General features: G+C 58.3%; 1 protein-coding gene across 1 annotated transcript in view; it reads left to right on the forward strand.

Annotated features, from left to right (window-relative positions):
- The window catches only part of Sspop (SCO-spondin), a 61,430-nt gene that overhangs the window by 35,613 nt on the left and 6,970 nt on the right, over nt 1–18,847 (forward strand). The window contains exons 63-92 of the mRNA XM_045160088.1: nt 597–640; nt 825–1,037; nt 1,140–1,310; nt 1,422–1,501; nt 3,915–4,084; nt 4,581–4,627; nt 4,736–4,927; nt 5,050–5,220; nt 5,434–5,634; nt 5,899–5,995; nt 6,071–6,270; nt 6,562–6,728; nt 8,544–8,704; nt 8,854–9,077; nt 10,073–10,114; nt 10,274–10,429; nt 11,590–11,799; nt 11,948–12,115; nt 12,996–13,127; nt 13,232–13,478; nt 13,682–13,834; nt 13,908–13,954; nt 14,098–14,442; nt 14,753–14,920; nt 15,439–15,569; nt 15,814–15,938; nt 16,549–16,595; nt 16,844–17,122; nt 17,382–17,540; nt 17,891–18,007. Of these exons, the coding sequence (XP_045016023.1) occupies nt 597–640; nt 825–1,037; nt 1,140–1,310; nt 1,422–1,501; nt 3,915–4,084; nt 4,581–4,627; nt 4,736–4,927; nt 5,050–5,220; nt 5,434–5,634; nt 5,899–5,995; nt 6,071–6,270; nt 6,562–6,728; nt 8,544–8,704; nt 8,854–9,077; nt 10,073–10,114; nt 10,274–10,429; nt 11,590–11,799; nt 11,948–12,115; nt 12,996–13,127; nt 13,232–13,478; nt 13,682–13,834; nt 13,908–13,954; nt 14,098–14,442; nt 14,753–14,920; nt 15,439–15,569; nt 15,814–15,938; nt 16,549–16,595; nt 16,844–17,122; nt 17,382–17,540; nt 17,891–18,007 (4,664 nt within the window). The remainder of the gene's footprint in view (nt 1–596; nt 641–824; nt 1,038–1,139; nt 1,311–1,421; nt 1,502–3,914; nt 4,085–4,580; nt 4,628–4,735; nt 4,928–5,049; nt 5,221–5,433; nt 5,635–5,898; nt 5,996–6,070; nt 6,271–6,561; nt 6,729–8,543; nt 8,705–8,853; nt 9,078–10,072; nt 10,115–10,273; nt 10,430–11,589; nt 11,800–11,947; nt 12,116–12,995; nt 13,128–13,231; nt 13,479–13,681; nt 13,835–13,907; nt 13,955–14,097; nt 14,443–14,752; nt 14,921–15,438; nt 15,570–15,813; nt 15,939–16,548; nt 16,596–16,843; nt 17,123–17,381; nt 17,541–17,890; nt 18,008–18,847) is intronic.

The following is an 18,847-nucleotide window of genomic DNA, read 5'->3' on the forward strand; positions in this document are numbered from 1 at the left end:
GCGCTTCCACAAAGTGAACGCACGCGCGGGCACGCACACAGGAGTGCGTGTGCACACACGGTGGGGGGGGGTGTTTGAGCACCACGGCCAGAGATGCTTCTATAGTGCTGGGGGGCACCCGTGTCCCTGGTTCAAGGCGTCTGCCAATCTGGCTCTGTCTGAGGCTGCGTGGGAGAAAATGTCCCGGCTTCCCTCCTTCCCTGTCACTTTGCACCCTGGGATTTATTTATTTTTCCTAGCTTACAGATGGCCATCTTCTCCCTGTGTCTCCCATCATCCCTCTGTCCACACCCGTGTCTAAATCCCTTCCTCTTAAAAGAACATGAGCCAGGCGTGGTGGCGCACGCCTTTAGTCCCAGCACTCGGGAGGCAGAGGGAGGAGGATCGCCGTGAGTTCGAGGCCTGAGCTAAAGATACCCTACCTCAAAAAAAAAAAAAAAAAGAAAAAAAGAAAGAACACGAGTCACACTGGACTAGGGCCCCTAAACAAGGTCACTAACTTTGTCACCTCCAGAAAGACCCTATGTGTCCAAATCAGGCCACATTTGCAGGTCCTGGGGGCCAGAGCTTGAGTGCTTCTGTTCTTTCCCGTACAGTTCCTGTGTCTCTGGAATCATCACTAACTGCAGCTCCTGGCCTTGTGAGCAACAAGAAAGGGTCCCCTGGCTCTTGGTGTGCTCCCTTCTCCTCCCTGGGCAGCAGTGGGCCTGGGTTGGGGGAGGAGGCTGGCCTCAGGAAAGGTGGGGCAGGAGCCTGTCGTGGTATCTCCCCGTGGGTGCATCAAGCTCCTTGCAGCTGCTTCTCTGCCTCCCATTCACTCCAAGGCCAGCCTGCTTGGTCACCCTGGACCCCGTGGAGTGAATGCTCGGCATCCTGCGGTCCCGCCCGGCATCATCGGCACCGCTTCTGTACCAGGCCCTCCAGGGTGACACCCTCCAGCCAGGCTCCGCTGCGCCCAACAGCCACCCCCGCCTCACTCTCACTCTGCCCGGGCCCTGACGCCGAGGAGGAGCCGTGCCTCCTGCCAGGGTGTGACGGTGAGGAATCACTCCTCTCCCTGGGGGTTCTGAGGCCTTGCACCAGCTCCCTTCCCCCCCCAAAAAAATTCATCTACTGTCCTTCCTCTGCTCTTTCCCCAGGAGCAGGGGGCTGGGGCCCTTGGGGACCCTGGTCCAACTGTAGTCGCAGCTGCGGAGGAGGCCTGCGGAGCCGGACCCGAGCCTGTGACCAGCCACCACCCCAGGGCCTGGGGAATTTCTGTGAGGGGCCCCGGGCCCAGGGGGAGGTCTGCCAGGCTTGGCCGTGTGCAGGTGACTGCCGGGGGTGGGGGAGCCTGGGCGCAGACGGGGAGGGGCTGGGGGCCCGTCTGGGAGGCAGGCGAGGGCCTCTGCTGCCCTCGGCTCATCCCGTGTTCCTTGCAGTGACCAACTGTAGTGCCATCGAAGGGGCCGAGTACAGCCCCTGTGGCCCTCCGTGTCCTCGCTCCTGCGATGACCTTGTGGTGAGTCTGAGCTCCCTCGGCACCCACACCTGACCTCTGGCTCAAATGACCAAAGAGCCACCCTGTGGGAGGCACGGTATCGGTTTGGCCTCATGACATCTTGCCTGGCACCGGGACACGTGAGGACATGGCTTCAGTCTGTGACAGAGCAGAAGCAGGCTGGCTGCCCTTTGCTGCTCAGACAGTGCCTTACCCATGTGCCCTTGGCTTCCGTACAGCCAGTGTTTAAATGAATAAAATGTTAGTACATGTTGCAGTCAGGTTCGCATTCCTGGCAGAGGTCACCCAACCAAGAGCATCTTGTGGGAAAAAAAAGAGGTTTATTTTGGCTTACTGGCTCAAGGGGAAGCTCCACCATGGCAGGGGAAAATGATGGCATGAGCAGAGGGTGGGCATCACCCCCTGGCCAATATCAGATGGACAACAGGAGAGTGTGCCAAACACTGGCAAGGGGAAAGTGGCGCTAACACCCATAAGCGCGCCCCCAACAACACACCGCCTCCAGGAGGCTTTAATTTCCAATTGCCATCAGCTGGGGATCCTAGCCCCAGGAACACCTAAGTTTATGGGGGACACCTGAATCAAACCACCACAGTGCACCTGTGTAATAGGAGAGGGAAATGATCACATCACAATAGAAGAGAGGCCAGTTGGAAAGAAGGAAGATTCAGTGAAGGGAGGATTTGGAAGGGGAAAAGTGGGAGGAGATTATGATCATGTTACATTGTTTATATTTATAGAAGTTGTCAATAAAGTTTTTTTTTTTTAAAAAAAGCAGCACTCAGGAGGCAGAGGTAGGAGGATCACTGAGTTCAAGGTCAGCCTGAGACTACATAGTGAATTCCAGGTCAACCTGAGCTAGAGTGAAACCCTAGCTCAAAAAAAAAAAAAAAAAAAAAAAAAAGTTGGGCTGGAGAGGTGGCTTAGCGGTTAAGCGCTTGCCTGTGAAGCCTAAGGACCCCGGTTCAAGGCTGGATTCCCCAGGACCCACATTAGCCAGATGCATAAGGGGGCATATGCATCTGGAGTTCGTTTGCAGTGGCTGGAAGCCCTGGCGCGCCCATTCTCTCTCTTTCTCTGCCTCTTACTCTCTCTCTCTCTCTCTCTGTCACTCAAATAAATAAATAAAAATGAACAAAAAAAATGTTTTAAGTCAAAATATAAAAATGGACAAAATACATTATTACAAACATGGGGAGGCTGGAGTCATTTAGTGTCGTAAACATTTTGGTGTACAAATCTTGGCACTCAAGCTGGGTGTGGTGGTGCACGCCTTTAATCCCAGCACTCAGGAGGCAGAGGTAGGATTGCTGTGAGTTCAAGGCCACCCTGAGAATACAGAGTGAATTCCTCAGAAACCCCCCCCAAAAAAAATCTTGGCACTCCATCTCTCCTCCACCGCCCCCCGTGTCTGTGTGTGTGTGTGTGTGTGTGTGTACATGTGCATATGTGCACGCATTTATGTGCATATTTACTGAGAGCTCACTAGGAGCCATGGGCACAGATGGGGTCTTTGTCTCCGTGACCCCACTTTTGGCAGTGGGGAGGAGACAGACATGAAGGGACCACATGGTAAGAGCTCCGGAAATGAAGATGGTGCTTTGAGGCCCGAGTGTGGGGGTCACGGACTAGAGGTCGGGGTGACTTCCGAGAGGTGAGGGAGGAGGAAGAGGAGGAGCAAGAGGATGTACCTAGGACATCGCCATCTCCACAGGAGCCTGCCTCAGCCTCCCTAGCTGCCTCCAGCTCTTCATGGCTCCGTCCCCCGCTCACAAGTGCAGGTTCCCCACCGAACTTGCCCGTCTGAGGACTCAGGGGTCCCCACGTGTGGGGCCCCTGGTTGTGGACACTTTCCAGACCTGATCTCTGCAGGCCTGTCCCCTCCCGTCCCTTCCTGAGTGTGGGGTAGTGGTAGGCTAGTTTTCTTCCAGAACCTCTCAGCAAAGCCGGATGGCCTGGGTTCGATCTCCCAGCACCTACATAGAGCCAGATGCACCAAGTGACACATCTGGAGTGCAAGGGGTCCTGGTGCATCACTCCCCTCCTCCTTTGCAAATAAATACAAATTTTAAACTGTTAGGGTCACACTTTCTCTCCCTTCTGGCCTCTCTCCTGCTACTGTCCCCCACCACCCCTCAGGTCCTGCTTCTTTTAGTTTTAAGATTTATTTTATTTATTTATTACCGAGAGAGAGGGAGAGAAAGAGAGAATGGGTGCACCAGGGCCTCCGGCCACTGCAAACGAACTCTAGACGCATGTGCCACCATGTGCATCCGGCTTACGTGGGACCTGGGGAATCGAACCTGGGTCCTTAGGCTTCACAGGCATGCGCCTTAACCGCTAAGCCATCTCTCCAGCCCCAGGTCCTGCTTCTTGCTGAGCAGAGCCAACCTCCCCCTTGCTGTCTCCCCAGCACTGTGTATGGCGCTGCCAGCCCGGCTGCTACTGTCCCCCAGGCAAGGTGCTTGGCGCCGACGGGGCCATCTGCGTGCAGCCAGACCACTGTGGCTGCCTGGATCTGTTGACTGGGCAGCGACACCCTCCGGGCGCTCAGCTGGCGAGGCCTGACGGCTGCAACCGCTGGTGAGAGGCCATGCTGGGCAGCTGTGACAGGATGTGGCAGGAGTGCCCTTAGGAGTGCTTGTCTGGTATCTGTGCACCTGAGCTCTGGGCCCGAACAGTTAGAAAACCCAGGGACTCAGAGATGCAGGACAAGGTGCCAGGCAGGCCCCGTCATCGCCGTCGTCGGGAGAAAGTGAGGCAGCCGGCTGCCCGTGTTGGAGGCCCGTGCTCCTAGAGAGGAGGGCAGCTGGCTCGGGCGAGCCGCACACAGGGCGTTGCTTCGCCATCACGCCGCTGCAGGTTTTCCACAGTCATTCCCCAGTATAACACAGCTCAGCAGCTGTGACACCCCAAAAGGCCAACTGCTGGGATAGGGAGAAGGCTTTTGGGGTTACTGGACAGTAGGGAAGGGAGCACAGGTCAAGACCTTGGGAAAAGGGGAGGGGAAGTGGCTCCGCAGGGCGCCAAGCCACAATCAGCTGCCATCTCTTTCCCCTCCCGGCCTGCACCTGCCCAGCACCTGCGTGGAGGGGAGGCTCAACTGCACAGAACTGCCCTGCCCAGGTAGGTGCCACTCGGGCTGGTAATGAGAGTGGCCCTGGGATCAAAGGGACTTGGGCCTGGGGAAGGGATTGACGAGAATGTATTTGGTGCCCACCCTGCTTCTAAAAGTGCCCGGAAGCTGGTGCCCGTGGTCGGAGTGGACGGCATGCTCCCGGCCCTGCAGGGGCCAGATGAGGACCCGCTCCAGGGCCTGCGCCTGCCCTGCTCCTCAGCACGGGGGCGCTCCATGCCCTGGGGACCTAGAGGAAGCAGGGGTCCAGCCTCAGAGGGAGGCCTGCCCCAGCCCCACTACCTGCCCAGGTGTGCTGCTCCTATGAGGCCCATCCCCCCCCCCCCCCGAGACCCCAACCCTCTGCTCCAACCCCAATAGCTCAAGGCCTTCTGGGCCACCTAAAACCAATGGTTCTGTCTCCCTGGTGCAGTGGATGCAGCCTGGGGCTCATGGGGACCATGGGCTCCTTGTGATGCCTGCCTGGGGCAGTCCCTTCGGAGCCGTGCGTGTAACCAGCCTCCTACCTCCGATGGAGGCAGGCCCTGCCCTGGGGGTCATGAGCAGAGCCGCTCTTGTCAGGACAATTCCACTCATTGCACAGGTGAGGACTTGGCGGGGTGAAGGGGGCGATTGGAGGACCCTTTTAGGCCCAGGGAGACACCGGCTCTGACCTTTGACCTCTACACACTCACATGCACCTCTCTGTGCAAGAGACAGCCCTCGGCCACTCAGCCACTGCCTCTGGCCAAGTGGCAGATGACAGGAAGTATGGACAAATCGAACCCCGACTCTTTCTGCTTCCTCCTTGCCCTAGACTGCGGAGGTGGCCAGGATCTGATGCCCTGTGGGCAGCTTTGTCCCCGCTCTTGCCAGGACCTGTCCCCTGGCAGTGTGTGCCAGACAGGCCTGGCAGGCTGTCAGCCCAGCTGTGGGTGCCCGCCAGGCCTGCTTTTCCAGGACGGCGTCTGTGTGCCGCGGTCCCTCTGCCGCTGCCAGTTCCAGCCTGGAGCCCTGGGTCAGTCCCGCCCTCCCCTCCCCTCCCCCACGGCCCTCGTCCAGCAGCCCACTGAGCATGACTGCCTCGCTCTGCCCGTGCGGCCCAGGCCCTGGCTGCATGATAGGAACCTGGAGCCCTGCACGTGCTAAATGCCCGGCTGGTCCAGACGGAAGCCCCCATCCCCACCCTGGCCGCGGGTGCTGTGCCGCGGAGTGCTGGAAGGCAGGGAGGGGCAGGGCATGAGGGCTTGTTAGGGGTTGCCATGCTGTCTGTGCCCTTCAGGGATTCCCGAGAACCAGAGCCGGGCAGCGGGCTCCCGGCTCAGCTCCTGGGAAAGCCTGGAACCTGGACAGGTGGTGACTGGGCCATGCGACCACTGGTAAGCAAAGGGTCAGTAGTGCCCTCAGGAAGATGGGCCAGGCCCTGTCATCGAAGCCTCTTCTCTGGTCCCCAGCACCTGTACGGCAGGCATCCTGCAGTGTCACGAGGTGCCCGGCTGCCCTGGTCCTGGCATGTGGAGCTCCTGGGGCCCCTGGGAGGAGTGCAGTGCTTCCTGCGGGGGAGGGGAGCAGCTGCGCTCCCGGCTCTGTGCCCGACCCCCGTGCCCAGGGCTGGCCCGACAGAGCCGTACCTGCCACACTCAGGTCTGCAGAGGTGAGTCCAGACAACCTCCACCTGGATACCCCTCCTTTCTCTCAGCAAGCCTCTCCTCTCAGATTCTGAGTGCCTTTCCATCTCTCCTTCCCTCACTCCTTCCCTCCCTTCTTCCCTCCCTGTCTCCCCAGTAACCCTTCTCTGGCCAGTGACAGGCAGACGAATAGGGAAGCAGTGAGGTGGGGGATGGGGGTGAGCAGTGTGACTTTCAGATCATAGAAAAGATGGGTGCGGGGGAAGGTGGAGGATGGGGGTCCGATCTGGACACTGACTCGCGTGTTGTTGCCTCAGAAGCGGGCTGTCCTGCTGGGCGCCTGTACCGCGAATGCCAGCCCGGCGAGGGATGCCCTTTCTCTTGCGCTCACATCACGGGGCAGGTGGCCTGCTTTTCCGAAGGCTGTGAAGAGGGCTGCCACTGTCCTGAGGGCACCTTCCAGCACCACCTGGCCTGTGTCCAGGTGAGAACTCGGCTGGCCAGAAGCTTGGGGACCTGGCAAGTCATTGCCTCGGAGGACTCTGTGACCTCTTGCACGCACCCCTTCATCACGTGACCTTAGACAGTGCACGGGCCCCTGAGGCCATCTGGAGTTTTTGCTATTGGCATTGATATTGGGACAGGCAGATGAGGAGGGCCAGGGTGGAAGATAGAGGCAAGGCAGCCTCCCAGGGTGTCCCTAGTTCGTGGGGACTGAGGGCCACCTGTCTCCCAGGACCAGCGCTTGGGCCCGTGTTCCTCCCGGTTCAACTCCTGGCAGCCACTTCCAGCTCATAGTTCCCGACAAGAGTGTATTAGTTACTTGACTCATTGCTTTGACAAAAATACTTGGCAAAAGCCACTTAACAGAAGGCAAAGTTTGCCTTGGCTCTCACAGTTTGAGGCTGGGAAGGCGTGGCAACCAGAGTGTGAGCCCATTGGTCACATTGCATTGAGGTCAGGAGGTAGAGAGATGAAGGCTGATTGCTCAGCTAGCTTTCCCCCTTATAAAAAGTTCATTTATGGGCTGGAGAGACGGCTTAGCGGTTAAGGCGCTGGCCTGAGAAGCCAAAGGACCCAGGTTTGATTTCCCAGGACCCACGCAAGCCAGATGCACAAGGCGACGCAGGCATCTGGAGTTTGTTTGCAGTGGCTGGAGACCCTGGCATGCCCATTGTCTCTCTCTCTCTCTCCCTTTCTCTCTTTCCCACTCTCAAACAAATAAATAATTTTTTTTTAAATTTCATTTATGTATTTGATAGAGGGACAGAGAGAAAGAGGCAGGTGAGAGAAAAGGGACAAACCAGGGCCTCTAGATTCTGCAGTCGAACTCCAGACGCATGTGTCACCTTGTGCATCTGGCTTATGTAGGTCCTGGGGAATCGATTCTGGTTCCTTTGGCTTTGCAGGCAAGTGCCTTAACCACTAAGCCATTTCTTCTAAGCCCTAGCTTTCTCCTGCTTATTCAGTCTGGGAACCCAGCCCATGGGGGGCGGTACCACCCACAGTTAGAGTGGGTCTTCCCACCTCAGTAAACGGATTCTAGAAACTCCCTCACACATGGCCAGAGGGTTGTATTCCAGATGATTCTCGACCTAATCGCATTAACAATTGAGCTGAACCGTCATCAGCCATTTTGACACCGCCCCAGTCCGAAGCTGGTCTGCACCCTCCTGATTTTTACACCCAGTATTCCCTCATGGCTACCCCTCAGCACCAGCCAAGCCTTGCCCATCCTCCACTTACAAAAGCCACGGATCTTCAGTGCCCCTCTCTTCCATGCCTTGTCCCCTGGGGGAAAGCACCCGGTGCCTCCACTCTGCCTCTCTCCAGCTGTGGGGACAGGTGGCGGAGGATAACCTCTATGCTACATGGGGATCCCTTTCCTCATCCTCTACGGCCAGAAGAGACCTGGGCAGCTGCCTGGTCCCATCTCCCTGGTGTGGAGATGATGACATTGGGTCAGAGAGGAAGGGACACACCGAGGTCACCCAGACACACAGTCGGGGGCACCTGAGTTGGGCTCCCACTCAGACATGCCGATCCCTCCGGCTCCCAGCAGAGACTCTTCCTCCCTCCACCGGTCTCTACTCCCAGAGTCCCCGTTGATCCTTGCGTATGTCCCTCTAAGTGGGCCAGGTCCACACCCGCGTGCCTCTTGGGGGCCATTTGTGTCCCTCATGGAGGAATGAAGCCGGCTGTTCTTGGGGTCCTCTCGCAGTCTCTTCAAAGGCTGCCCCCAGCTGCTGGGTGGACGGCTTTGTGCATGGTTTCACTGTCCCCTCCCCTCCACACCCAGGAGTGCCCCTGTGCCCTGACAGCCTCGGTGATGCAGGGCCTGGGGCTCACCAACACTGCCCCCGGGACCCACGCAGCCTTTCTGGGAGAGGAAGGTTGGGCCCTTAGACCTGGAGATGAGCTGGGCCCCGGCCAGACACTTCAAGCAGGCTGCCGCAACTGGTGAGAAGCCCAGCGAGGGTGGAGAATACACTGGAACCTGTGGGGAAGTGCTGAGGGAGGAGACTGGAGAGTGAGGACGGACAGACAGACAGACGGAGCCCGTCTGTCTACTGCCCCCACCTCGCTGTGTCTTTTCATCGTCTTCCCAGCTCCTGTGCTCATGGAAAGCTGTCTTGCTCCACGGAAGACTGCTCTGGGTCCCGTGGCAGTTTCGGTCCCTGGGGCATGTGGGGCCCATGCTCCCGCTCCTGCGGTGGGCTGGGTACCCGCACCCGCACCCGCCAGTGTCTGCACCCCACACCTGCTCCCGGTGGCCCGGGCTGCCATGGGCCCTCCCAGGACCTTGAGTACTGTCCCAGCCCAGACTGCCCGGGTAAGGAAAGCAGGAGGACAGACCGGGTGCAGATTGCCCTCGTTCCCTCTCTCTGTCATCTCTGTGACCATCTCTGTGTCATCCTTCCTCCTTGCCTCATAGCTCTGGACTCCTCTTGGGGTGCTCTGGCCAGCACGTCTGGAGGTCTTGCCAGATTACCACCCAGCTTAGGCGTGTTGCGTTGAGGGGCTTGGGGGTGGGGTTGATGATGTCGATGTTGGACTCCAGGGGCTCAGTAACCCATTGCAGCCTGTGCTGAACCCTGAAAGCAGTTGAGTGTGTTGTGGAAAACAGATGGAAGGGAATTCTCTTAGGGGGCTAGTCTAGGACAGCTGCCCAGAAGAGGCAGTTTCTGAAGGGCATTTTTTAAATTATATTTTATTTTTACTTTTATTATTTTGGATTTTCGAGGTAGCATTTCACTCTAGCTCTCAAGCTGACTTTGAACTCACTATGTAGTCTCAGGGTGGCCTTGAACTCTGCCTCCCAAGTGCTGGAATTAAAGGCGTGTGCCACCACGCCCGGCTCTATTTTTGTTTTATTTTTTAGAGAGAGAGACACAGAGAGAGAGAGAGAACTGGTGCACCAGGGCCTCAGCCACTGAAGTAGAACTCCAGACTCTTGTGCCACCTAGTGGGCATGTGCGACATTGCACTTGCCTCAGCTTTGTGCGTCTGGATAATGTGGGATCTGGAGAATCCAACATGGGTCCTTAGGCTTCTCAGGCAAGCGCCTTAACCACTAACCCATCTCTCCAGCACTCTGAAGGGTTTTGAGGGATTGAGAGAGCTCTGACGGAGGAAGGAATGCCAGGTAGAAAGAACAGCTTAGCAAAGGTCTTGAACATGAGCCTGGAGTGTCCGTGGGAGACATTCAAGATGAAGGAAGGGGCTGGCTGGTTAGCAGCAGCTCAAGACACTGACCAGCGGCCTCGGGCATGGTCCTGGTGCAGTGTAGAGTGGAAAGTTTTCTAAAGAGGGTCTCCTTTGGCACAGGGGCTGCAGGATCCACGGTGGAGCCAGTGTCAAGTCTTCCAGGTAGTTCAGGTGTCCCCCCCCCCACCTGTCTCACGCGTCCTCCCGTTTGGAGGTGCGAGCCCTGGGCCTCCCTCCTGGAAAGCACTGCTTCCTGGAGTGGCTGGAGCCCTGGATGATTCGTCAGGAGGTGCCCCCCCCCTTCCTCTCCCCTGCCCACAGGCGGCTGGGGCCCGTGGTCGTCATGGGCCCCCTGCTCCCACAGCTGCACAGACCCTGCTCACCCTGCCTGGCGCAGCCGTACGCGCCTCTGCCTGGCCAACTGCACCGGGGGGGACCCCTCACAGGAGCGCCCCTGCAACCTGCCCTCATGCACAGGTGTGTTTTCCCGGGCCCAACCTCAGAGCCTGACCACCGCCCTCAGCCCACTCACTCGAAGCGCAGACCGCTTCCACCGCGACATCCGTGTCCTCCGAGCAGTGACTGATTCCTAAATGCTGGGGTCTCATCTCAGGTCAGTGCCTGACTCCAGGCCTCGTGAGCCTTTGGCCAACAGCAGCAGCTGCGAGGAGTCCTGCCAACTGCCACCAGGGGCCTGGGTCCTCACGCCTGTGTGGGCTGCAAGGCACTCCCATCCCTCAGGAGCCCCGGGACAGGAATTTCTGTCTCCTATGCGGAAAAGGGACAGAAAGGCTTTTTTATTTTTATTTTTTTTTGGGGGGGGGTCTTTCAAGGTAAGGTCTTTCTCTAGCCAAGGCTGACCTGGAATTCACTATGGAGTCTCAGGGTAGCTTTGAACTCCTGGCAATCCTCCTACCTCTGCCTCCTGATTACTGGAATTAAAGGCATGCGCCACCTCGCCTGGCTTATTTTATTTCATTTATTTTTTTAATTTATTTGTTTGTTTATTTGAGAGAGAGAATAGGTCCATCAGAGCCTCCAGCCACTGTAAATGAATTCCAGACACATGCACCACCTTGTGCATCTGGCTTACATGGGTACTGGGGAATAGAACCAAGGTCCTTTGGCTTTGCAGGCAAATACCTTAACCACTAAGCCATCTCTCCAGCCCTATTTTATTTTTTTAGAGAGTTAGAGAGACAGAGGGAGAGAGAATTGTAGTCGAACTCCAGATGCTTGTGCTACCTAGTGGGCATGTGCAACCTTGCTCTTGCCTCACCTTTGGGCGGCTGGCTTATGTGGTGGGGACTGGAGAGTGGAACATCGGTCCTTAGGCTCTGCAGGCAAGCGCCTTAACTGCTAAGCTGTTTCTCCAGCCCTCATTTATTTATTTGAGAGAGAAAGAGAGAGGGGGAATGGGCCTACCAGGGCCTCCAGCCACTGCAAACGAACTCCAGACACATGTGCCACGTTGAAGGGACATGAAGTCTTAACTGCCAGAGCCAAACCTGTCGGTATCAGGTCCAGAATGAGAGCCTGAGAGCGTGGATGAGGTGGGGGTTGACCAGGGAGAGGAGGTCTGCACTTAGAAAAGCCGGGGCCAGGGTCTACAGGCTCCTGCTCTGCTCATCCTGCAGGGCTGCCCCCGTGCCCCGGGGCCGGCTGCAGGCTGAGGAACTGCTCCTGGACCCCCTGGGCCCCATGGGAGCCCTGCTCGCGAAGCTGCGGAGTGGGGCAGCAGCGCCGTCTACGCGCCTACCACCCCCCGGGGCCCGGTGGGCACTGGTGCGCTGATGTCCTCACCGCATACCGGGAGCGCCGCTTCTGCAACCTGCGTGCCTGCCCAGGTAAGGGGACCCTGGGCATTGGGTTGCCCATCCATATCTATCATGCCGTGTCCACCTCTCATGCCCGACCAGAGCCAAGGCTCATGGGGTATTGGTGGGCCCTCCTCCTGAGCGGACCGCTGACAAAGCCATCGTCTTTCTGACACAGTGCCTGGGGGCTGGTCACGCTGGAGCCCCTGGTCCTGGTGTGATCACAGCTGTGGAGGTGGCCGATCCCTGAGGAGCCGAAGCTGCTCGAGCCCACCACCCAAGAATGGGGGCACCCCCTGTGTGGGGGAGAGGCACCATGCCCGGCTCTGCAACCCCATGCCATGTGGTATGGGACACAGACCTTTTTCTCTAGAAACCTCTCTCCCCCACCTCTGACTTCATCCCCACAACACCCATAGCATATAGAGGGAGACAGGCTATTCCTTCTCTGGCCACTTAGGAAAACCAGGACCTTCAAAGAAGATGGCTAGGTCTGGGTTCTGGGCAAGGACTTCCGTGTTTCTGCGTGGGTCCTGTGTAGCTCAGGGATGAGCTACCAGGATTTGTCACCTGACCCGTCTACTGTGGGCGGAAGTCCTCCTCGGCTTTCCCCACCCTCTAGCTGCTGGGGAATCACCAGCTGGGTCAAGGTTGCCCAGCGTTTGAGGGTGATGTTGAGTGGGTCTGGCCCTTCCAGGGGTGCGCTGAGCCAAAGGCTGACAGCTGAGCCCTGCCTCCTTCTCCTCCCCTGCCCAGCTTCAGCCCTTCCCTTGGTTGCTCCTTCCAAACTTCTCAGCCCCATGGATCTTAGCTCCTCTGGGGCCCACCTGCTCCCGTGTGAGGAGTTCTCCGTTCACACTCCCTGTTGCCATGACCCTCTGACCGGTGCCCACTAGCCACAAGGTGGGAATGTTGGTTTCTGAGTCGCACACATTAAGTCCAACTAATAAACACTTATTAGGTACCCAGCTAGCTGCTGAGAAGTCACCAGAGGCGAGAGGGGCTCACTGTGCATCTCAGATGCCCTTCAAGGTTTCCCCAAGGAACCCCTTGTTTCAGTGCACACCAATACAAGGGAAAGGGTTGAGCCTCAGAGCCTCTGGGAGTCCCCAGAAGCATCCTCCCCTTCCTTTAGGGTTCAGCACATGCTGAAATGAGTGGGGTTCTGAGCCCTGAGAGATCCTGGGGCTCCAGGTTCTCTGATACTGGTCCTTTCCTCCTCCCAGAGGAAGGCTGCCCAGCAGGCATGGAGCTAGTGAGCTGTGCCAACCGCTGCCCCCGCCGCTGCTCAGACCTGCAGGAGGGAGTCGTGTGTCAAGAAGACCAGGCCTGCCAGCCAGGCTGTCGCTGCTTTGAAGGTATGCGACCAGGGAAGACCCTTCAGGCTCATTAGGATGAATCTGTGCAAAGGCAGGCAGTGTCTGGGCACCAGTACCAGCCGTTGAAGACCACCTCCTCACAGGGTTTCTGGAGCAGGATGGTGGCTGTGTGCCAGTCGGGCACTGTGAATGCACAGATGCCGGGGGGCACAGCTGGGCCCCGGGGAGCCGGCACCAGGATGGCTGCAACAACTGCTCCTGCCTGGCCGGGCGGCTCTCCTGCACCGCTCAGCCCTGCCCGCCTCCCGCCCACTGTGCCTGGAGCCGCTGGTCTGCCTGGAGTCCCTGCAGCCACTCGTGTGGGCCTGGAGGGCAGCAGAGCCGCTTCCGGTAAGGGGCTGGGTGATGAGCTGGCACTTTCCACGTGGGTGTCCTTGGATGCGGCACTCCTGAGTCCTGCCCACACCTGCGACCGCTCCACCCAATGTCCTGGTCTTTAGCCTCTCTCATGTCCACCCTGGAGCTCCCTCTTGAGGTTGGATGGGTGATGAAAGGCCACGGCTAGCTGGCCTCTCCTCTGGTGCCCTTGCCAGGTCTTCCACGTCGGGCTCGTGGGCCCCAGAATGTCAGGAGGAGCAGTCACAGAGCCAGCCCTGCCCTCAGCCCCCTTGCCCACCCCTGTGCCTACATGATGCCCGCTCCCGTGCACTGGGGGACAGCTGGCTGCAAGGAGAGTGCCAGCAGTGGTAAGTGGAGAGCAGGGTAGGGTCACCTCTGGTCCTGCCAGAGAGCGGCTCTCTGAATCTGGCTTTTCCCCAGCTCCTGCACCCCGGAAGGTGTGATCTGCGAAGACTCCACGTGTGCAGGTCTGGGATTCATCCTGCCCCCCCCCTCAGCCTCATGCCTTAAACTGTGTCCCCCGGCACACACCCAGTACCATGAGGACCCCACCCCAGCCTCTTGGCTCTGCCGCCCACCCCCACCTGACCTCACCTGTGCCCTCCCACAGAGCCTGAGGGCTGGACGCTGTGGTCCCCCTGGTCCGAGTGCCCCGTCTCCTGTGGAGGTGCAGTCCAAGTCCGCACCCGAGCGTGCACGGTGCCGGCCCCTCAGCGTGGTGCCCCCCACTGCCAGGGCCCCGGCACCCAAACCCAGAGCTGTGGGCAGCGGCCGTGCTTGGGGCTGTTGGAAACCTGCTCCTGGGGCCCCTGGGGACCCTGTTCCCACAGCTGTGGCCCAGGCCTCGCCTCCCGCTCGGGCTCCTGCCCCTGCCTGATGGCCAAGGCAGACCCTGCATGCAATGGCACCTTGCCACGCCTGGACACTCGAGCCTGCTACCACGGGCCCTGCCTGGGTGAGTGTGCCCAGTGCCACCCCTTGCTTTCCTACCCTGGGAATAAATGATGTTACTCCCCCCCAAATCCCAGATGATTTCTTCAAATGTCCCAGTTATCTGCCCACCTCCATCTTGCTTTACGTCTTTCCTCTTCCTGCCCTTCAGAGCTTGTGACCTTGACCAGTGAAAGGGAGTCCAGCCGTCAGGGCCATTCAGAACCCATGGCTCTTCCTTCTTACCCTTTCCTGGCCACTGCAGGGATAGGGGTGCGGGGGAGAAGCTGGGGGTGCCTGGGGCGCGCCTAGCTGACGCTCCTGCCCGCTCCTAGAGGACTGCGTGTGGAGCAGCTGGAGCGGCTGGACGCGCTGCTCGTGCCAGGTGCTGGTGCAACAGCGCTACCGACACCAGAGGCCGGCCCCGGGCCGGGCAGGGGCCGCCGCCCCCTGCACCCGCCTGGATGGCCACTTCCGGCCGTGCCCCATCAGCAACTGCTCAGGTGAGATCTGGGAGCGGGAGGCGGGCCCACTGTCCTCAGGGCCTTGGCGTCACTTCACAGGGTTTATCCTGACCCCTGCTCTGGACACCCGGGGACACCCATACCCCAGCGTGATACCCCCCGCAGCCGCTCACTGAGCCGCCCCACTTCACAGCTGCCCGCCCTGCCGCAGCTCTTTCCCTTGTAGCTGTCCCCGGGGAGACTGTGTCCTGCAGAGTTTCTGTCCTGTCTTGTCCCTCTGTCCCCATTTGCCAATCCCTGGAGCTCCAGACCCTAACGCCCACAACGCCTGCTCTGTGCAGCATCCTGGGTCCCTGCTATTCTAAACCTCTCCCGAGGCTGAACCGGTGCCAGCTTGGGGGAGGAGAGGAATCTAGACTTCACGGACAGACAGCAGGGGCAGTCCTGTGCTGCCAGGCGGCTTCAGGAAGCCTCCGCGTGACCGTGCAGCCTACGCTGGAGGTGGGAAGGGGGTCCCTGGGCTCTTCCTCTACCACTCTGAGCCCCTTTCTGTGCAGAGGACAGCTGCCCACCTCCCTTTGAGTTCCAGTCCTGTGGCTCTCCCTGTGCTGGACTCTGCGCCACATACCTGAGCCTTCGACTCTGCCAGGACCTGCCACCCTGCCAGCCTGGCTGCTACTGCCCCAAGGTGAGGCCTAGGAACTGGGGAGATGCCAAAGAAGGGGATCCTGTGTCCAGCCAACCCTGCTTTCCTGCCCAAGACACCTGTAGAACCGCTACCTTCTCCAACCTTCCATGCTGGGAGACTCTCCTCAGGTCCAGGTCACTGCTCCACCTGTTGGCAATGAGCCCTGCTAGAGGCCCACATGGCGCTGGGCACTTGGGCGACAGTGGTCATCGCCTGGCTCTGAACCACCTCTGCCTCTGAACAGGGGCTGTTGGAGCAGGCTGGAGGCTGTGTTCTCCCAGAGCAGTGTAACTGCTGGCACGCTTCAGGAGGAGGAGCTGGGGTGACCCTGGCCCCTGGGGACCGCCTGCAGCTGGGCTGTAAAGAATGGTGAGTGACAGAAGAAAGGCAAGGAGAAGTCTGGCGCACGCCTTTAATCCCAGCGCTTGGGAGGCAGAGGTAGGAGGATCGCCGTGAGTTCAAGGCCACCCTGAGACTGCATAGTGAATTCCAGGTCAGCCTGGGCCAGACTGAGACCCTACCTCAAAATAAATAGATAAATAAAAGGTCTGAGGCAGAAGTGTGAAGTGTGGGGAAGAGGAGGGACCCAGCAGAGCTCAGCCTAGCCTGTGAGCACGTGACCCCAAGGTTCCAGATTATTCAAGAAAATATTTTTATTTAGTTATTGATTTGCAAGGAGAGAAAGAGAGAGAGAAGAATGGGCACACCAGGGACACTGCAAATGAACTCCAGATGCTTACACCACTTTGTGCATCTGGCGGTACATGAATACTGTGGAATCAAGCCTGGGTCATCAGGCTTTAGCAGACAAGTGCCTTCACCACGAAGCTATCTCTCCAGCCCAAGGTACTAGATTTCTGCAGCTCCCTAGTCTTGCTCTGGGGCACTCAGAGCTCAGGCTAGATTGGAGGACACCCACTCCCCAACTCTGGGCTGGGGCCTGCTTCCCAAAGTCCACCCTGATGTCTTCCTCCCCCAGTGAATGCCGGCACGGAGAGCTGCAATGTACCAGCCATGGGTGTGAAGGTATTTCTGGCCTTTGAGAGATCTGTCTGTTTGCTCCAGGATGGGGACTTCCGGGACATGAAATGTGCAGTGCCAAAGTCAAGGCAATCCCAAATGGCATCCTCCCCGCCTCCCCCCAACAACCACACTTCCCTCTCCTTTTCCTAGTTGTTACTTTCCTGGTGTGACTGTGAGTCCTTCCTACCTGCATACTGGGCTGTTGGGATCGAAGGGTCCCTGAGATGGGCGCAAACCTCTGGCTTTCCTAGGTCTTCTGCCTCTGAGTGGCTGGTCGGAGTGGTCTCCCTGTGGACCCTGCTGGCCCCCAAGTGCTTTGGCTCCTTCCTCCAGAATCACTCTGGAGAGACACTGGCCTCCAGAATCATCAGACGTCCCTCCAACCCCTGTCCCTCTGCTGGCTTCGGAGCAGCAGCGACACCGCCTCTGCTTAGACCCCGAGACTGGGGGCCCCTGGGCCGGGGACCCTGGGCTCTGCACCATGCCCCTCAGCCAGCAACGCCTCTGCCCTGACCCTGGGGCCTGCCACGGTAAAGAGGAGGGGCCTGGAATGCCAGAGGCAGGTGGTGGCCAGGTGGGACTGGCTGCAAGTTCATTCCAGGGGTCAGTAGTTAGCCAGTCTGTTAACCCTTCTGGGGCCTACTAGTTTGAGGTCCCAGTTGCGGGTAGAAAGAAGGGAACCCGGGCACCTCAGACATGTTTGCAGGGCTAAAGGCAAGGAGTTGAGGTGGATAGAGGAGGCAAAGAGAGAGAGGTGGGGTCTAAGGCTCTATCTTCTGTCTTCCCTAGACTTGTGCCAGTGGAGTCCTTGGGAGCCCTGGAGCCCATGCCAGCTGCCCTGTGGTGGGGGGTTCCGGCTGCGTTGGAGAGAGGCAGGAACTGCCCTTGGAAGACGCTGCCAGGGACCATGGGCTCAGACTGAAAGCTGCAATATGGGGTCCTGCCCAGGTAAACACCACCCAAACATCTGGAGGGGCCTGACTGGAACGTTAGAAATAGCACCCAGCCAGGTGTGGTGGCACACGCCTTTAATCCCAGCACTCGGGAGGCAGAGGTAGGAGGATCGCCATGATGTTCAAGGCCACCCTGAGACTACATAGCGAATTCCAGGTCAGCCTGAGCTAGAGTGAAACCCTACCTCGAAAAACCAAAAAAAGAAAGGAAAAGAAAAAGAAATAGCACCTGAAGGGGGTTAATGCCTCTGCCCTCCTGGAGCTCTGTGGTGGGAGACAGGGAGCAGGGTGATGACTTGGGTGCCAGGGATTGGGCTAACAGAAAATTCTGTTTCCGGACTTCAGGAGAGAGCTGTGAAGCCCGGGGCACCGTGTTCACCTTTGACTGCGCCAACCAGTGCCCTCGCAGCTGTGCTGAGCTCTGGGATGGGGTGCAGTGTCTGCAGGGACCCTGCAGCCCAGGTAGCTGGCCGCACCCCGGCTTGGCCTGGGAATTCTGGAAGCGCAGGGCGAGGGCGGAGTGGGGAGGAGTCCAGACCGCTGATCGTGATGGGACAGAAAAGTGAGTCCTTGGCCCACTTTCAGCAACTGCTTTGCGTCCCCTTGAGTTTCCATCAAGATCTGCTCACCCTCACAGTCCCAAAATTTGGGAGGCCAAGGCACGAGAACTTCCATGAGTTCAAGGTCGGCCTGGGCTAAAGAGCAACACCTTTTCCTTAATAAATAAATAAATAATCAGCCGGGCGTGGTGACGCACACCTTTAATCCCAGCACTTGGGAGGCAGAGGTAGGAGGATCGCCATGAGTTTGAGGCCACCCTGAGACTACATAGTGAATTCCAGGCCAGCCTAGGCTAGAGTGAGACCCTACCTCAAAAAACAAAAACAAACACAACAACAACAAAAAAATCAGGGCTGGAGAGATGGCTTAGTGGTTAAGGCGTTTGCTTGCAAAGCCACAGGACTTCGGTTCGATTACCCAGGACCCACATAAGCCAGATGTTGCAGTGGCTTGAGGCCCTGGCACACTCATTCTCTCCTCCCTCCCTCTCTCTGCCTCTTTTTCACTCTCAAATAAATAAAAATATTTTAAAAAATTCACATGCCCACATGACACACAGTGGATAAAGTTTGTTTCACCAGTTTGAGGGCTGGAATTCCACTGTGACCTCCCCAGTGCCGAGGCCTCATGGAGCTGACTCCAGACAAGCTGGTCCAGCCGGACTGGCATAACTGGAAAGCTGTTGAGTCAATGCTGGGTGGGCATGGGGGCCCTCCTATAGTTCTAGTGCCCAGGAGGTGG

The sequence above is a fragment of the Jaculus jaculus genome, chromosome 10 (assembly GCF_020740685.1).
Source record: "Jaculus jaculus isolate mJacJac1 chromosome 10, mJacJac1.mat.Y.cur, whole genome shotgun sequence".
Lineage (NCBI taxonomy): Eukaryota > Metazoa > Chordata > Mammalia > Rodentia > Dipodidae > Jaculus > Jaculus jaculus.